The sequence below is a fragment of the Micromys minutus genome (genome assembly GCF_963924665.1).
Source record: "Micromys minutus genome assembly, chromosome: 21".
Lineage (NCBI taxonomy): Eukaryota > Metazoa > Chordata > Mammalia > Rodentia > Muridae > Micromys > Micromys minutus.
This window is the reverse complement of record NC_137956.1, coordinates 52430160-52449958: the sequence shown is the minus strand read 5'-3', so window position 1 is coordinate 52449958 and position 19799 is coordinate 52430160. Positions and strand designations below refer to the sequence as shown.

Below are 19799 nucleotides of genomic sequence, written 5' to 3'. Positions count from 1 at the left end.
CTCAAACAAATCAGTAGCCTTTCTCTACTTGAAGGACAAGAAAAAAGAAAGATTTTGGATAGGCAATTAGATGATCACAGAATTCACATAGTATAATAAAAATCTCATCATTAATTGTTGGATAAAAAAATTTGAATAAAGTCTTTTATATCACCATATAATCTGAGTAAGTTTTCTAATATCACATGCATTTTTGAGACAGTTTCTCACTGTAGCTCAGGCTTTCCTGGAAGTCATGTTCCTTTTGATTCAGCCTCTCAAATGTTACAACTGCAGGTGCATGCTAACACGTGTAGCAAAAACATCATATTCAAAGCTTAGAAAAAACACACATATGAAACTATATGATTGTGATACATTTTAAAAATATATACTAATATATATTTCTGTCTGTTATGTTTTCTCTGTTAGTTAACCTACATTTTCTATTCCTGGTATTATTTTGATGATGTAAATTTTATTACATATTCCACATTCCTTCATGTTTTCTAATATTTTGACACAAATCCCTGTAAAGGACCTAACAATAATTTGCTTATCATTTCTTTGTTTATGATTATCTCCTTCTCATCCATAATGAATGATTATCCCACAGAAAGAAAACTCAAATGGATAGCAGACATGAGAGCACTTTCACTATGAAAGATAAGTTAAAAGTGAAACAATTCATCTCGTAACATTTTGATGAGTTGAATGTGTTTGATTGGTTATTAAGGCAGAAAGAATTGAGAAGTTTCCTCATATGTTTAAAGTGGAAAAGAGAAAGCCAATTGCTGGAATTCTTTCATAAAGAAATCTTGCAAGACCTTTTTGATATAAAATACATACCTTGGGACAGTAAAATGACTTAGCCAGTAAAGGCACTCACTGCCAAGTCTGAGGACCTGTGTTAGATTTCAGAACCCACATGGAAGTGACAAAAGGCCTTACTACCCTTGTATGGCCTCCACATGTGCAACATGGCATGTGTGAACGAATACTAAACATATGAGTGCATACATGTGCATGTACATACATCAATATAAATCAGGTAATATGATTTAAATAAATAAAACATATCACTTTCTACTGACATAGAGGTATATGACTGCAATCCATTACAGAGAGTATGAGACAAGAGCTTTGAGGGTTCAAGACTACCCTGAACTACATAAAGAAAAACTGTATCAAAATCAAACTAAAACAATAAAACACAACATGTATCCTATTTCTGGTAATGTATGATATTAAAATAGATCTACCAATAACTGGTGCTACAGCTGGACATGCTCTGAGTCCACTGTCATTGTGTCCATACTTTTCCTGAAATGTCAGTTTCCACTGGACTTTCATGGTGATCTCAAATTCATCATTTGCAACCAATGAGCAAAAGGGAAATTCTGCCAATATAACTCATTCACAGCAATAAAAAATAAAACAAAAAGAGACAAAAACAGTACTTGGAGAAGCAGGAATACTCATTTGTGCAAGCAGCAAGAATTTCAGACATCTCCACCACTCATATATTTCTCTTTCTTTTGGCTACCATTTCTCTGGATGGCATCTTTGGAAAATGGCCCAATCTGTCATTCTTCAACAATCTATGTATACAGGACTGCATTAATTTCAACTAACTCTTGCTTTTGGATCTTCTTATATAAGGGGAGCTTACTGCCCAAATTATTATATATACTTTCCCAAAACCATGCCCCTTCTGTCTAAGGAATTGATGGGGCTTGGTAGAACCTTCCATTTTCAATTAAGTAGCACATTTTAGGTTCACATACAGAAGCATTTTCACTTGGGCACTATCCTAAAATAAGTGAACCCAGGGATGTGAAGACAGTGATTTGTTAGATATAAACAAAATTGGTCAACCCCTGCATCTACCCCTTCCAATTCTACCTCAAAACCTCCAATCTGTGCTTCCCAGTGCAGGAACTAGATCATCTCAACCTTTAAGATCTTGTTCCAAAGGGCAATTTGACTAAACATTTGTATAATTTTTAAAAATAGTCTATTAACATTCCAGACACAGAGAAATACAAATGTAATAGTTATGTACCATCAGGTTTCTAGTAAGACTTTGTGAAACATCATTAGTCCTTGAATTAAGTACTGCTGCTTTTTTTATTCTGCTTTAATTCTTCATAAGTCATAACATACAAAATAACAGATTTTTAACATGTATCTAGTTTAGAGATAGTTTATATAGAAATTTGTCACCATGTAAAATATGATTGAGAGATAGAACAAAACAGGCAAAAGAATATAGTTGAAAGCCTCTGGACTGGGCTTCCTTGCTGACTTTGCCTTTTGGAAAATTACAGGGTCAGGTGTCTACATCAGTGATTCTTTGAGATTTTTTAACTCGTGTGATATCAGGGGCTCTGAGATTGTAAAGGCTGCAATGATATCAATAAGTAAAACAGAAGCGAGGGCAATTCCAAATAAGACTGAACAAAATCTGTTAGGCATTAAACTAAAAGTATATATCGAAACCAGCAAGGTAAAATGCTGCAACAATAATAATGATAACTTTATATACAAAATGAGATTTTTAAAATGGTAATATAACTATAAATAAATTGGAAGTTAAGGTAGAAAATGCTAACAAAATAGCACATGGTAGAGTTCTTGCCTAGCATACTTGAAACCCCCAGTTTGATTCCCACTATAGCAATATAACATATAAAATATAAAAACAAAATACTAATAATATGAATAAAGAGGAAAGGTTCCAGGGAAAAGGAAACCTTCACATATTTTTATGTCACAAATCAAACTTGGAAACATGATATTTCATAGACTATTTTACAGATACAACCGTTGCTTTCAAATGACAACTGGTAACATAGACTCCCAATGAAAATTCTATCAAAAACATTGACAGAGTTCCCAATAATCTTAAGAAGCTGGATTTTGAGATGTTTCCAGGCTATGAATTATAGGTTCAACGATCCATGTAGAAAGCATTTGACTCTGAGTCATGACGCATGCAGTGATTACTAAAATGCTGAGTGCCTGTTTCCTGTTATGCACCTGACAGTTAGATATTCAAAGACAACTGGGTATCACTTTGTGCTATCTGTGTGACAGCTTGCTGTGATAACACCAGTTCTAAATGTTCTGGCATCTCTACTGGTGGTAAGACATATGGGTCTCAGTTAGAGAGCAATCAGCACAGAGAGTCTAAAGAAGAAATAGTCATAAAATGGAAAAACAAACAACAAAATCTGTGGTTGCCTATTAGGAAATACATGGTGAGGCTGTGAATAATGCAGGGTCTCAAAGGTGCGATGTTTTGCTCACAGCCATCATCTGTGTTATCAGAAAGTGAGAAGAACTTAGCAGAATGTGGCAGAATCATTCGTTGTAAGAAAAAAAAAATGATTTTGCACTGTGCTCTTGACTATTCTTTTTCCTTCTTTTTTCTTTTTCTTTTTTTTTTTTTTTACTTCTGATTTTTCAAATTCATTGTTGGATTTCACATGGATGGTTAAAATTTGTATCAACTTAATCATGATTTTTTAAAGAATATACATTTTAAAGATTTATTTATTTCATGTATATGAGTACACTGAAGCTGTCTTCAGACACAGCAGAAGGGGCATCAGATCCCATCACAGATGATTGTGAGCCACCATGTGGTCACTGGAAATTGAACTCAGGACCTCTGGAACAGCAGTCAGTGCTCTTAAACACTGAGCCATCTCTCCAGCTCTATACGTCATAGATTTTTATTTGGAATTAACATTAATAATCTATGTGCTGTGGTTTGTGCCATAAATCCATCACTTACAGGGTTGAAGTAGGAAGATTGAGAGGCTAAGCCAGCCTTGTCTATGGTTAGACCCTCCAAAATAATAATTTTCTGTTTAGAGAAAAAGAATTCTTATTTATAGTAAGTGAAAATAGCTATATTTTCCATCATACTTTTCTGGTTAATATATTAATTGTATATTTCATGTGCCCCATTGTTTTATAGCACACAGTAAATGATTCAACATTAACAAGATAGTAAAACTGCTTAGTGCACATTTATCCAGAACTCTCAAACAAATATAGTAGCATCTATGGTGTTAGGAAGTCCATTAGATCCAAACAAATAATGGTGGTAAACTTCACAGAAAATGATATCATCATAATGGTACTTTCTGACAGCCCGTAGGTAGTTGTGAGAAGATGGCCCAATTGCTGGAACTGCTGAGGATGCCACCCTGACAGCATATATTTATAACTCCAAAGTGCTATAAACAGCCCACCATTTTCCCTGTTGAGAGGCATACATAAAAGGAAATCTGAAAGACTCATAGAATTTGGGGCCTTACCAAAAATAATAATAGTAACAATAATGTCAACCACATTGCTGCTGGTCTTTGGAACCTTAAGTGCAGGGAAGTATATTGAAATTGGGTTGGATTCCCAAGAAGACATATTGCTGGAAGCGTGTCCCCAGAATCCATCAGGGTCTATAATCCTCAGGCAGCAAAGATAAAGTGCAGGGAAAGAAAGCAAGAAAGGAAAACAGACCAGAGATGCACCTTGTAAGATGTCTCCAGATTTGCCATAAAGTAATGATGTGCTCCTCAGGACCTAGAGGGTGGGTGGAGGATACACATTTCTTGCCCACCCCGAAGAAAAGCTCTATCTCACTGAGCAGCAAGTCCCCAGCAAGGCCAGTTCTGTGGGTGAAAAGAGTTGTGGAGAAGTCCAGGGACAGTCAGTAAGAGGCAGGAACTAGGCGTAGACTGGGCATCTTTGAACCTCACCTGTGTGAGGCTCACTGGGTCCCAGTGGAGAGGACAGCAGTTGGACATGGTACCATAACATGTCTAAAAAACAGCTCTAAAAACACTCTGAAATCTTCAAGCAGTGCCCAATAAGGTTGTATCATCACACGTGATGCTATCTTCAATTCCAGGAGCTGAAGAATAGAGAAGCTGCTAACTCAACTGATGATCACAAGTGATAAAGTAGAATAACTTGGTGACAGCATCACCATGAACACATACCTCAGATGATACAGGAAACACCAAGCCTGACTCCCAAACAACCTCAGCTGGAAACAAGCAACTCCTTAGCACCCTTTACTTGCTAAAGAGTGACCACAGGAACTGTGGAGGAGTGATTGTGCTTTAACTGTGACATCAAAGGTAAAACACAAACAAGCCATCTTGTCACAGCAGAGTTGGGACCATTTGGCATTGTTGTCTCACCTGTGTAATGAACTGTCTTATAATTTAGTATTATTTTAATAACCTAATGGTACTTTTGTGACTACACTGAACAGGGCTTGTTCTTTGCTGTGGTTTGCCCATCTCCTAACTTCCAGGGTGCTGTATGTAGTAGAATTCCACTTGTAATATTCTCTCCTACTTTTATTTCCCTTTTGTTGTTATTTCTTGATTTGATAACATAACATTTTAAAGTTATACTTTATAAAATTATTAATGCTGCTTAAGAAGGAAATTAGAGACAGCTCTTCACCTGCCCACTCCCCGAGGCAGCCATTCTTCTGTCTGCCCACTGTTGTTCTGGTGCTTTCTAAATGTGGGCAGTGATGGTGAGACTCACGTTAACCAGGGTTTACTGACTTCCTGTCAATGAGGAGCTTGGTGCTAAGCTCATCACACTTCCTACCCTTCCCCACATCCTCTCAATACTGTTACTTGACGGTTTCTGGTTAATCACTAATTTTAGCTCATGCTATTGCAATTGCATAAATATCAAGCCTTTTTGACTTGCTGTTTCATGTTCATTAATGGTGAACTTTCTCCCACATTTAATTAGCTTCTATTTTCATATTTACTACAGATTTTCTAAATTTATTCTGTTTAATCTGTCATAGACCAAATAATAATCTTTCAAAATACTCAAAATTCCTAGTTCCTTGTTTTCCCTGACTGGTTTCTCAGAGAGTTTGGATGCCTCTTTGTCATGCTTCTGTGTGGAAAAGCAAAATAATAACAGTAACAAAAAACATGACCTTTGTTTTGCTGAAATACGTATTTTGTCTCTTCTCAAGAAAATGTAAAATGGAGGAAAAATTTAAATTCCTGCAATTCTAAATATGTCCATATTCTGTTTATAAGATACCTAATAATTTGGCTCTAACAATAACACAGGTGTGCCAACATCCTTTACCATCAAAAGTGCTGTTGAAAATCCAACAATGTACCTCTGTTTTTGTCTCCTAATGTCTGTCTTTTTCTTTAACAACTCTCTTCAGTTCTGAGGGAGCTATCTCTATGTTCACTTATCTTGCAAGGCATCTGGAGCCTGTTCATCATAAAGGTCCTTGATTATGTCATGTTCTGGAAACTTTGTCTGAATCGCTCCTCTTACTGCTTTGTGATAACATCCTTGCCAAACTATTTTTAATAATTTCAAGCCTCTTAGTTAAAACTTTTAAACTATTTAGTTTTATAACCACTAATTTTCTCCTTATCTCTCTTTGGACATTCTTCTAAAAATTACAAAATTGCACAATAATTAAGACATGGGCTCAGGTGCCAGATTGTAGCTTCAAATTCGATTGCATGCCTCCAGGTGGAATAATGCTATGCTCTCTTCTATAAGACAGAATTCTTAGGTTGTTACTAGACTTTAGGGAAACTGTTTGACTGTGTATGAGCCACCAGATTAACATAACATTCAGTTGTTTATTATGAACTGACAAACTTCTGACTTACTTTACAAAAATAAATAAATAAAATGGAGCAGTTTCTGGTCTGACTGTATACTGGACACTGGATATCTACAGGGCTCTGTCCTGGCTAGAGCTGCTAAAGACTTATGCTCTCAAAGGGGGAGTAGATATAGGCAAGCTGCCAGCTCTCTTCTGAAGCCACAGCAGGCAGCTGGGGGCCTAACGTCCAGGCCACTGAGTGGGAAGTGACTGTGGTTGGCTCGAGCAGCTTCCAGTGACAAGGGAGAGAATTTATCTTCTCCAAAGCACTACAACTCTATATGACAGACACTCTCAGATGTCTTTGATAAAATAGATCATATATGCTTCCTTCCTTGTTGAAAGGGTCATATATATATTGGGGTGTGGTGGGGTCTAAAGGCACATGCTTTCTATTGGCTTGGTCTGCATGTGGAGGGGTTTGGGTGCTGCCCCTATGTTACTGATTATCATAGTCCTCTCCATAGGGTGTCATGGTTATGTGTTCCAGGACAGGAACCTGGTCAGGAGTAGATAAAACTCATACCATCCTCAGGAATGAGGGTTCTGGGGTTTCTTAATCCATTCAACAGTACCAAGTTTTTGTCTGGTGACACAGTTCCACTTGATCCATAAGCAGTCAAACATCCCAGACTCAGAGGAAAATGGTACACAAAGAATCAAATCCACAAAGCTTTATGAAAGCACTGTGGCAGACCGTTCATACTGGTTTTAGCTTGATCCCAACATCCTGCCATCCTCAGGTTTGTATGCTCACGGGAATGATCTCCCTAAGGATGTACTCTTTCTTGCCTACCCCAATTGCTATGTTTTTTGCCTTTGTCAACCTCTTATAGATTATCATCTATAGCCCTTCTCTGGGGCAGCCCTCAAGAACAATGTTAAAAAAACCAAATAAGTGGAGTTGTTTTAAGCCATTTGTATACACACTATTATGCAGTGTATATTACCTGTAGTATCCACCTCCACCTCCAGTCTTAGCTCTGAAGAGATTATCTTACCTAAATCATTAGACTTGTATTTTCTTTGGGTTAATTTGACATTGTCAGACATATATTCATCACCACATTCAGGATTTTTGTTACTCCTACTTCCCAGATTCACTCAGTACAGTTCTGATGACAATATAACCCATTGCAATATCCCATTAGAAGTTGAGATAGTGAGGTCCCTGTAGACCAGAATGAAGCAAATCATCTAGTAATATCCTAGTCCTGCCCCAAGACAGCAAAGTGTTCTCCAGCACTTTGGATACCGCCTGATAATAGAAAAGTTACCTAGCATGCGTAAGGCCCTGAATTCAGTGAAATTACAGATGAAAAGGGAGGAATGGAGAATGAGAGGAAAAAAGGAAGAAAGGAAAGAAGGAAGGAAAGAAGGAAGGAAGGAAAGAGAAAAAAAGAGAAAAAACAAGAAAAATCTGCCCTAGTAGTACAAAACAAGTTACTTCTTCAGGTGGCCTTCTACATATACCCAATGCATAAAATTGAACAAAACAAACAAACAAATAAATAAAAGAATTTTCCAATTAGGACAACAAATTCCAGGTTCATAAGGACCTTTATAAGGAAACACCCTCTCCCTCCACTAATAGCTCATCAATAGTTTCTTTCTCATAATAATCACAGAGTTCAGTAATAATAACAGAAACAATCTGGCTTGAGATTCTGAAATGTTTACTGTCTGACATGTTAAAAAAACATTGCCAGCACTCATTCATATTAATATGTATACACCAAAGACAACTATAATGATATACTTCATCCAGAATTGCTCTCAAGAACAACAGCCTTGAGACTGATCAAATTATTTCCTACATCCTTTGCCCTGGTCCTTCATCCACCCAGTAATTCTGCTCTTGATAAACACACACACACACACACACACACACACACACACACACACACACAGAGAGAGAGAGAGAGAGAGAGAGAGAGAGAGAGAGAGAGAGAGAGAGACAGAGAGGCAGAGAGAGAGACAGAGAAAGAGAGACAGAGAGACAAAGATAGAGAGAGACAAAGACAAAGTCACAGGGAGACACACAGAGAGAATATTGTGTATTAAATCAATATTTTGTGTAAGAAAAAACATGCAATATTTTGTCTTTCCTTATTCATTACCTTCTCTTGTTCTCCCCTTTCTCCTCCTTTTAGACCTCTTCCTTCCCTGTCATAGTTTCCAGAATACTTTCATGTCCTATGTGTGCATATATTTATATAATATGTATTATATTTGAATCTAGATTCTGCCTCTGAGAGAAAACATGGAGTTCTTGTTTACCTTAAACATGTTTTACTTAACATGGTGCACTTTGCATTTTCCTGCAAATAATAAAACGCCATCCTACTTTTCCCCAGGGTAAATTGCACTGTGCATAGGAAGCACATTTTCTTTATCTGTTAAACTGTTGACAGCTGCAGCTCTGTCCCTCCTCTGTGTTCAATCTCCTTCAGAGTCCTCTAGATAGATGTGGAACTTGGCCAGACTGCTATATAGCTGCCTATTTCCTTTCAGGGCCTCACAGAGGTGATTCAATCATGCACGAGTCCTTCTGCCATCAGCACCCAAACACTGTTTTGCATTTCCTGAAATTTCTTGACCCTGAGTTATCATTCACAATCCATTTATGTTTCATATCATGTCATAAAGCATTTGTGCATTATTTTTGCCATCCAATCAACTTCTCTTTGAGAGAACTTTTTATCAACTATAAAAAAATAGAAAATAAGTAAAGAAAACATATTATCCCTATCCTGATCACTTTAAGAAACTCTTGGCCTTTCATACCCATCTTGAATGACCAGGATTTGGACCAGACTTGTATGATCTCCACAAATTTTTAATTGGCCTACTTTAGAGCAAGATAGGATCATCACCATTGTATTGAACAGGTCCTGGATGTCTGGGAGGCCTAGTAATGTCACAGCATTTATGATGAGCCAGGGCCACAGCCCATGGCCACAAAGTAGTAGATAGTCAGAGAGTCTCCTTGCTTCTAGACCTCTCCCACAACTAGCTCATCTGCTCTGTCTTATGCTAACCATTTCTCTCTGAATGTACCCTGTTTGCTCTTAATCCATACTTGTTTTCCACATAATTTAGCATCCTGCCTTTAAGATGTGGCCCTGAACACTTAACTTTACGCTTACCATATTTTTTTCTTTTATAATCAATTTCCTTCCTATGTTTAATGTTGTCTCCTTGTGTCACCCATATTCCAAGCAGGAAAAAATTGACATACTCAAATTGGATAATTTGGGGAGAGTAAAATAGTAGGAAAATGGGAAAATATATTACTTTGAGGTTCTGAATTGAGTGGCTCAAAAGGAGTAACGTTAGAAGGAGCTCTGTACACAAAAAATATGACCTATAGAATTGGGTAATAAAATTTCCTTGGCCTTCTTATCCACTTCCAGTGCCTCTGATCCAAGCAAATGTTGGTCATAGTGTCACACGTCAGAATATGAATTGGGCCATGTCTATTAGAGCCTAAAACCCCTTCCTATCACAAAGTTTCATGCATACACTGGCAAGTCCAGGCTCCATCCACCCTCAAGCAGCAGAAAATAGAATGAGGATTGGATTCATGGTCTTGTCGTTCTCTTTTATAGGTCTTGAGCTATAACAAGCCCCACCAAATCCCTGCTCAGAGGAAAGTAGATATTGACCCAGATAATAACTAAGAATTTCCTATATGCTGTCACTCTTTCCTGCTGTTATTGCACAACACAATTCCTGGGGATGAAATAGCACCTCCTAGTGTTTTGTACTGTAATATCAAAAGCCCACCTTTCCTGGCATATGACCACACTCGCATAGGGCTGGCTGTGGCCAAGGCATGGTCATTGGTTGGTGCCCTCTAGTGCAATCATAGTCTACTGCAGCTGTGGTGAAAGATCGTGTGAAGGAAAGAACTTGATCTGAGAAAGGTGGGAGTCAATTTGTTAGTGTCTCTAGTTGAGTTTCTGAATTGTTGTGTCTTCTTCATTTGAGACCCCAGCCCACCTGACTCCAGCTTTTCTGTGCTCATACATCGGTCTGTGTATTTTTCCTTTCTTCAGTCTCTCATCTCCCCAGTCAGGTCAGTTCCTGGAACTGTGCTAGATAACACTCATGTCTGTGCTTATATACATGTATTAAATCTTGGGAACTTGTCCTTTGTCCCATTTCTTAGCTATGCCCTGGGTATCTACTACCTAATTATTTAAGTCCTACTGATTGTTCAGCCTGATCTCAGAGAACTAAAGTTTGGACACCATGATTTGACTCAACAGAACTCGCAGAGTATAAACTTTATGTAGTTGCCGCACTGTCCCTTTACCATCAACTGGAGACTGTTCTCTAGATCTATCTTTTTGAGCTTCATGTGTTCTGTGAATTGTATCTTGGGTATTCTGAGCTTTGGGGCTAATATCCACTTATCAGTATATTGATTAGCATGAGTGTCCTTTTGTTACTGTGTTACCCCATTCAGGATGACAGCTTCTAGTTCCATCCATCTGCCTAGGAATTTCATGAAGTCATTGTTTTTAATAGCTGAGTAGCATTTTATTGTGTAAATGGACCACAATTGCTGTATCCATTTCTCTGTTGAAGGACATCTGGGTTCTTTCCAGCCTCTGGTTATTATAAATAGGGCTGTTATGAACATGGTAGAGCATGTGTCCTTGTTATATGTTGGAGCACCTTTTGGGTATATACCCAGGAGTGGAATAGCTGGGTCCTCAGGTAGTACTATGCCCAATTTTCTGAGAAACCTTCAGACTGATTTCCAACGTGGTTGTACCAGCTTGCAGTCTCACCAACAATGGAGAAGTGTTCTTCTTTTTCTACTTCCTCGTCAGTATCTGTAGTCAGCTGAGTTTTTGATCTTAGCCATTCTGACTGGTGTGAGGTGGAATCTCAGGGTTGTTTTGATTTTCATTTCCCTGATGACTAAGGATGTTGAACATTTCTTTAGGTACTTCTCAACCATTCGACATTCCTCAGTTGAGAATTCTTTATTTAGCTCTGTACTTCGTTTATAAATAGGGTTATTTGGTTCTCTGGAGTCCAACTTCTTGAGTTCTTTGTATATATTGGATATTAGCTTTCTACAGATGTAGGATTGGTAAAGATCTTTTCCCAATCCATTGCCATTTTATAAACACACACACACACACACACACACACACACACACACACACACACACACCATGTCTCATATTCTATGAGCTGACAGCCACACGTTCTTGACCTCTATCTATATCCGTGCCAAGTATGATCTCCACCTTGTGAAGTACACCTTTAGTTCAATTGTCTATTTAATTATATACAATGGAAAATTAAAAATATAAATTAAAAATGATCCCATTTGTAATAATACAAACAAGAAAACTATGTAATAAAGTAAATTAAGACATGGTATGATCTAAGACATTGATACCATCCTCCTGGTAGAAAGTGTGGCTTTTCACTTAACTGGCCTTGGTCTTCTTTTGCTTATTTTGTCAGTGTTGCTATTATAATTTTAAAACTGAAGCATTATATAGACTTGTGACTGTCTCATTCTCCAGACCATGAGACTGATTACACGTAAGGACTTTTTACCTGTCCTTCACACTACAAGCACTGTGCATATAGTATAAAAAATTGAGAAATAGTTAATTTCCTGTAAATATTTTTTTCTCCCATTTTGTTTCAAGAATTTCTTAGTAAGAGACACATCATTAATTGTCCATAACCCATGAGTCTGAAGTTGGGTCCATTATTTGTTGGTCATTCCCTTAGTCTCCGCTCCATCTTTGCCCTGCATTTTAAATTCTATATTTTATCTTGGCTTCCTTGGACCCAGTCAGGCAGCCCTCTTGGACAGCTCTCCCCAGCTCCTACATGGCAGTACTACTCTCTGTTCTGCACCTTCTCAGGCATGGTGACTCTTCTCCACCTCTTCTCTACCTATCCCAGCATGGCAGCTCTCCTTCTCCCAACTATATTTCTTTTATTAATTAATTAAGTTATTAATTAATTAAGTTATTAATTAATTAATTAAGTTATTAATTAATTAATTATCTATCTATCTATTTATTCCAAAGCTTAACTGTAACCAGCTTTATTAAAGATACTTTTCATAAACAATCATGGTATTCAGGCAGGACATGAACAGACACTCAACAATATAGGAGAACTTCCAAATTCCCTTCTTGTATAGACTTCCAAAATCAGAAAGTCACTGTAAAACCCAATGAAATCTTCATTCAATGCTTCAAAAAGTCGAAAGTAGCTTAGAGTGAGGGTTGACATTTCACATTAAGGATGTTGTTTAGCAACTTTTCACAAGCCGACCCTAACTTTCAGGAAATGAACATGGCAGAAGTATCACTCTGAAGATCCACAATCTTTTATAAAAGGAACCATTGCTCTTCTGAGAACACTTGATGAAGTCACTGCAAAGTCCACATTGTCCAGTAGACTAGAAAACCAATTTTGGGGGTCAGGTTTCAATAGGTCTCTGATTTTAAGGGAATTATGTCTACGTTCATGGTACACAGGGGAAAGGTTATAAAAATGAATTTAGAGTTTTCCCAGACCACAAGGCATTGTGTGCCTTGGTAGCCACTTATGCAGGATCAGGAGCCTTTCAAAATTATCAAGAAAAGAGGTTTTCTGTCCTCAATCCAGCTTGGGTGATATTTCAAAATGTTAGTGACACATGATCCTTCCCCCCACGATGAAGTGTTCTGTGTGCTAACAATATAGTTTTTAAAAAAAGGTAAAACAAAATTCTGCATTTTTATAAAACTTGATAAAAAATAGTACTTCAAACTGTACAGTCACCAGAAGTACACAGTTATCAAAAATGCACACACATCACTTGGCATCTCCAGCACCTTCAGCTTTCTGTGCCTGGTCTGTTTGGGCATCTCCATTTTCTGCAGGATTATTCACATCCTTCCCGGCATCGGCTTTCCCCTTCTTCCCCTTGGGTACCTTCTCTCCCTTCTTTGCTGGGGCCTTTTTAGGTTTGGGCTCAGGCTTTGAAGGAGCAGGTTTAGCAGACAACCTTGCAGATCTTCTCTGTGGTTCGTCCTTCACCTTGGCTTTGTCTCCTTCATCCTTTCTTTTGGGCATGGCGGCGGCAGGGGATGTCGGCGCTGAACACGAGTTTACAGCGTCGCGCGGGCTTGGTCCGTCTGGTGGTCGACCTCGCTGCTTCTTCACACTGCTCTACTGTATTTCTTTGAAGGCTAGCTGCCAGCAGTGGTTGCATATGTTTTCTATAGGAGAATGGCATGTGCATCTAAAAGTAACTGTGTGTGTACATATGTGGGAGTGTGTGTGTGTGTCCCAAAGTCCATACATTGACAGCTTGGTCTCAGAATAGGACTATTGAAAGGCAGGCATTTAGGAAGTTGAGTTAGTGGAATGTTTTTTAGTCAGTGAATGTCTGCTTAGTAGGATGCCATTATCTTTTTAGATCATAGTGTAAGTGGTGTTCCCCAACACATGATCTCTGCTGTTACCAGAAGCCCAAAATTTAGACCTGTTGAGTCTTGTCCTGGAATCTCCAGATGCATAATCTCAATTTATCTCTTCTTTTTATAAATTACTGCAGATATTTCACTATAGTAATGCAAAGCTGACCAATATACGAATATTTTTTCAAGACATACATAGATTTCTTTTAGTGCTTCAACTCTTTCTTCATGCTGTCCCTTGTCCAATTCTTCTTGGCATGGTTCTCACACCCATTACCCAATGCTAATCTTACCTTTCTTCCATTATTGACTCACTTCCTAATTTACCACCTTGGGTAGTTATAGGGCTTCCAGACTACCCTCTAAGAATTGCCATATCTTCTTTTATTGATTTTTTTAAAAATATTTACATTTCAAATATAATCCCTATTCCCCCCATTATCATCCCCCCTTGCTTCCATGAAAGTGTTCCCTATCCCAACCACCTTCTCTCACCTCAGTGCCTTAGCATTCCCCTACACTGGGAAAACAAGCCTCGACTAGAACAGTCCTCCCACTGATACCAGGCAATGCTATCCTCTGCTATATATGCAACTGGAGCCATGGGTCTCTCCATGTGTGCTCAGTACCAAATGGCTGAGAAGCGCCTAACAAAATGCTCAACATCCTTAGTCATGAGGAAAATGAAAATCAAAACAATCCTGAGATTCTGCCTCATACCAGTCAGAATGGCTAAGATCAAAAACTCAGGTAACATTAGATGCTGGTGAGGATGTGGTGAAGAGGAATACTCCTCCATTGTTGGTGAGATTGCAAGCTGGTACAACCACTCTGGAAATCAATCTGGCGGTTCCTCAGAAAATTGAACATAGTACTAGTTGAGGACCCAGCTATACCACTCCTGGGCATATACTCAAAAGATGCTCCAACATATAACAAGGACACATGCTTCACTATGTTCATAGAAGCTTTATTTATAATAGCCAGAATCTGGAAAGAACTGAGATGTCCTTCAATAGAGAAATGGATACAGAAATTGTAGTACATATACACAATGGAGTACTACTAAACTATTAAAAACAATGACTTCATGAAATTACTAGAAATTGGTTGAAACTCATCCTGAATGAGGTAACCTAGTAACAAAAGAACACTCATGGTATGTACTCACTGACAAGCAGATACTAGCTCCAAAAACTCGGAATACCTATGAAACAATTCACAGACCTTATGAAGCTCAAAAAGAAGGAAGGCCAGAATGTGGATGCCTCAGTCCTTCTTAGAAGAGAGGACAAAACACTCATGGGAGGAAATAAAGAAGCAAATAGAGGAGCAGGGATTGAAGAAAAGATTATTCAGAGATGGCCTCACCTGGAAACCCATCCCATATTCAGCCACCAAACCCACAAACAATTAATTGCTGATACCAAGAAGTGCTTAATGGCAGGAGCCTGATATGGACGCCTCCTTAGAGGCTCTGCCAGAATCATACTGATACAGAGGAGGATGACTGCAGCCTACCATTGGAAACCCCAATGAAGGAGCTAGAGAAAGGACTGAAGGAGCTGAAAGGGTTGCAACCCCATGGGGAGAACAACATTGTCAACCAACCAAACCTCGCAGAGCTCCCAGGGACTAAAACACCATATCTTCATTTTTTTTTTTAGATTGAACAATTTTATTTTAAAAAACAAAGATAAATGTACAGATTTTAAGCATTTATACATAAAAGTATGCAAATACATTTTTGTCAGTACTTGATTTTTTTTTAAGGTTTGGTAGTATGTATTAAAATCTTACTAGTTACAATGAGCATAAAGTACATGTAAAACAAGATGTAACCTGGAAATAGTCAAAGTTTTCTTGGTGGGTAAAGATAAAGCATAATGGTTTTTCATTTTTCTTTTCCTTTTTTTTTTTTTTTTTTGGCCTTTGTTTTTTCTTGAACTTCATATAGTCTGTGAGTTGTTACTGGGGTGTTCAGAGCTTTCTGGGGTTAGTATCCAATTATCAGTGACTGCATATTTTTTGGGTCACTTACATAAACTATCATGTCATCTGCAACCAGTGATGTTTTTACGTTTTCTTTCCAATTTGTATCCCTTTGAATTACTTTTTCTGTCTAATTGCTTTAGGTGTTATGGTATTATTTAGATGGTTTACCTGGTCCTGGTTTAACTTTAGTATCTGGTATCTGTCTAGGAACTCATCCATTTCCTCCAGATTTTCCAGCTTTGTTGAGTATAGGATTTTGTAGTAGGATCTGATGATTTCTTGAATTTCTTCAGTTTCAGTTGTTATTTCTCCACTTTCCTTTCTGATTTTGTTAATTTGGATACTCTCTCTTTGCCCTCTAGTTAGTCTGGCTAAGGATTTATCAATCTTGTTAATTTTCTCAAAGAACCATCTCTTGATTTTGTTGATTCTTTGAATGGTTCTTTTTGTTTCTATTTGGTCAATTTCTGCTCTGAATTTGATTATTTCTTGCTGTCTACTCCTCTTGGGTGTATCTGCTTCCTTTTGTTCTAGAACTTTCAACTGCGCTGTCAAGTTGCTAGTGTATGCTCTCTCCAGTTTCTTTTTGGAAGTACTCAGAGCTATGAGTTTTCCTCTCAGTACTGCTTTCATCGTATCCCATAGGTTTGGGTATGTTGTGTTTTCATTTTCATTAAATTCTAGAAAATCCTTAATTTCTTTCTTTATTTCTTTTTGGACCATGTTACCATTTAATAGAGCATTGTTTAGTTTTCATGTGTATATGGGCTTTTTGTTGTCTTTGTTCTTATTAAAGACCAGCCTTAGACCATGGTGATCTCATAGGATGCATGGGAGTATTTCAATCTTCTTATATATGTTGAGGCTTGTTTTGTGACTGACTGTATGGTCAATTTTGGAGAAGGTGCTGTGGGGTGCTGAGAAGGTGTATTCTTTTGTTTTTAGGATGATATGTTCTGTAGATGTCTACTAATTCCAATTGGTTCATAACCTCTGCTAGTTTTACTGTGTCCTTGTTCAGTTTCTGTTTCCATGATCTGTCCATTGGTGAGAGTGTTTGTTGATGTCTCCCACTATTATTGTGTGGGGTGCAATGTATTTTTTAGCTTTAGTAAATTTATTTTTAATGAATATGGGTGCTCTTGTATTTGGAGCATATATGTTAAGGATTGAGAGTTCCTCCTGACAAATTTTGCCTATAATAAGTAAAAAGTGTTCTTCCTTATCTTTTTTGATAACTTTTGGTTGGAAATTTACTTTATTCTATATTAGAATGGCCACTCCAGCTTGCTTCTTGGAGCTGTTTTCTTGGAAGGTTTCTTCCCAACCTTTTACTCAGAGATAGTGTCTGTCTTTGTCTCTGCGATGAGTTTCCTGTATGCAGCAAAATGCTGGATTCTGTTTATGTATCCAGTCTGATAGCCTATATCTTTTTATTGGGAAATTGAGTCCATTTATGTTAACAGATATTAAGGAATAGTGGTTGCTGTTTCCTGCTATTTTTGCTTTTGGAAGTAGAATTGTGTCTGTGTGTCTTTCTTCTTTTGGTTGTCTTGCTTTGGTATTTTCTTGTTTTTACTAGGATGTAGTTTCCCTCTTTGATTAGGTTTTCCACCTATAATTCATTGTAGTGCTGGGTTTGTGGTCAGATATTGTGTAAATTTAGTTTTGTCTTGGAATATCTTGGTCTCTTCATCTATGGTGATTGAGAGTTTTGCTGGGTATAGCAGCTTGGGCTGGCACTTGTGCTCTCTTAGGGTCTGCATGATGTCTGTCCAGGATCTTCTCGATTTCATAGTCTCTGTTGAGAAGTTGGGTGTTTATTCTGATTGGTCTGCCTTTATATATTACATGACCTTTTTCCCTTACTGCTTTTAGTATTCTTTCTTTGCTTTGGGCACTTGGTGTTTTGACTATTATGTGTCGGAAGGAATTTCTTTTCTGGTCCACTCTATTTGGAGTTCTGTAGGCTTCTTTTATGCTCATGGTCATCTCATTCTTAAGGGTAGGGAGGTTTTCTTCTATGATTTTGTTGAAGATATTTATTGTGCCTCTTAGTTGATATTCTTGGCCCTCTTCTATTCCTATTATCCTTAGGTTTGGTCTTCTCATTGTGTCCTAGATCTCCTGGACATTATGGGTTAGGAGATTTTGGTTTTTGCATTTTCTCTGACTGTTTTGTCTATGTTTTCAATGTTGTCTTCTGCCCCTGAGATTCTCTCTTCCATCTCTTGTAGTCTGTTGGAGATGCTTGCCTCTGTGACTCCTGATTTTTTTTTTAGGTTTTCTACCTCTAAGGTTGCCTCTTTTAGTGTTTTCTTTATTGTTTCAATTTCTGTTTTAAATTCCTTCTTCCATTCCTTCATATCTTTGGTTCTGTTTTCCACTAGTTCTTTGAGTGTGTTTCTTGTTTCCTCTTAAATGGCTTCTATTTCTTTATGCTTTTCCTCCTGTTCTTGTTTAAGGATCTCTATCATCATTTTGAGGTATGATTTCAGATCTGAGTCTTCTTTTTCTGGAGTGTTTGGCATTATTCTGTTTGGTTTGATGGGAGAGCTGGGTTCTGGTGTTGCCAGGTTGTCTTGGTTTCCCTGGGGTACATTCTTTCGCTTTCCAATTGTCATCTTGTTCTCAGTGGTTGGTTCTCGTCTTCCCCATGTACCTGGCCTGTGTCCCTGGATCTTTACTGTTCCTGGTAGATAATGGTTTGAGTGTTTTTTCTGCACACACTGGTCAGCTGGGTTGAAACTGAGTCCCTACAGTTGAGTTTCTGCTCCCCTGAACCAGTGGGGGGGGCATGTTTTCTGGGTGTTTGGCCCAGACCTTCCTGTGCCCCAGCTATTCGCAGTGCAGTCTTTCCAGGCCTGTGTCCCTGGATCTCAGCTATTCCCTGGTGGCAGATGGCCTGAGAGCCTGTTCTGCATGCCCCATATATTCTTAATTATAAGATTGAGTCCTTCTTGCCTTGATCTTTCCAATAGACTTTTTTAACCTTCTTAACAAAGCTAGAGATCTTTCGACTGAAATTTATGACCCATCCTGATTTGTCAATCTCATATTTCTTTTTACTCATGGTGTGCCCTTACCCTCTCCCCATTGAACTAAGCTAATCCTTTCTCCTTTTTTTCCCAATTATTTTTATTCACTTTATATCCTGATCACAGTCCTACTCTTTCTTTTCCTCCCATTTCCACTCTTACAAATTTTTTGTTCCATTGCTTCTTCCCCTTATCCCCAGAGAAGGGGAACCCTTTTGCACTGGATTCCTTTATTCTCTTCCTCTTTATCTTGTTTGACTGAGGCCTTATGAGGACAAGTTTCATATTTTTCTTACACATTGAATTTCTCAGTTAACCTAAAGCAGTGTTTTTACAACCCATTCCTGAAACTTACCAGGAAGGTGTTAGATGAGCACCTGGTGGGTTTATGTCGTGTTGACTACATCTTCTCTAGAAAATGAGAAAGTGTTACAGTAACTTACCTTGAACAAATATGTATTCACCTCAGATATGGACAAAATTATAAACTAAAGTAATGATTCCACCAAAGTTCAACTTAGCAAACCAAAGAATTTATTGAGCTTACTTATAGAACATTATTGAAGGGATACTTAAAAGAATGAGTTACCTTCAAACAGATGTCTTATCACAAAATTTTATCTCATCATGGATAATGAC

General features: G+C 37.9%; 1 protein-coding gene across 1 annotated transcript; it reads right to left on the bottom strand.

Annotated features, from left to right (window-relative positions):
* Positions 1–13519: 13519 nt before the first annotated feature.
* On the bottom strand, positions 13520–13780 carry LOC308434047 (non-histone chromosomal protein HMG-17-like; the record flags this gene model as incomplete). The annotated part of the gene is made up of 1 exon (XM_080934230.1): positions 13520–13780. The coding sequence occupies one exon, from the start codon at positions 13778–13780 to the stop codon at positions 13520–13522; it is 261 nt and encodes an 86-aa protein (XP_080790356.1).
* Between the last annotated feature and the right edge of the window lie 6019 nt (positions 13781–19799).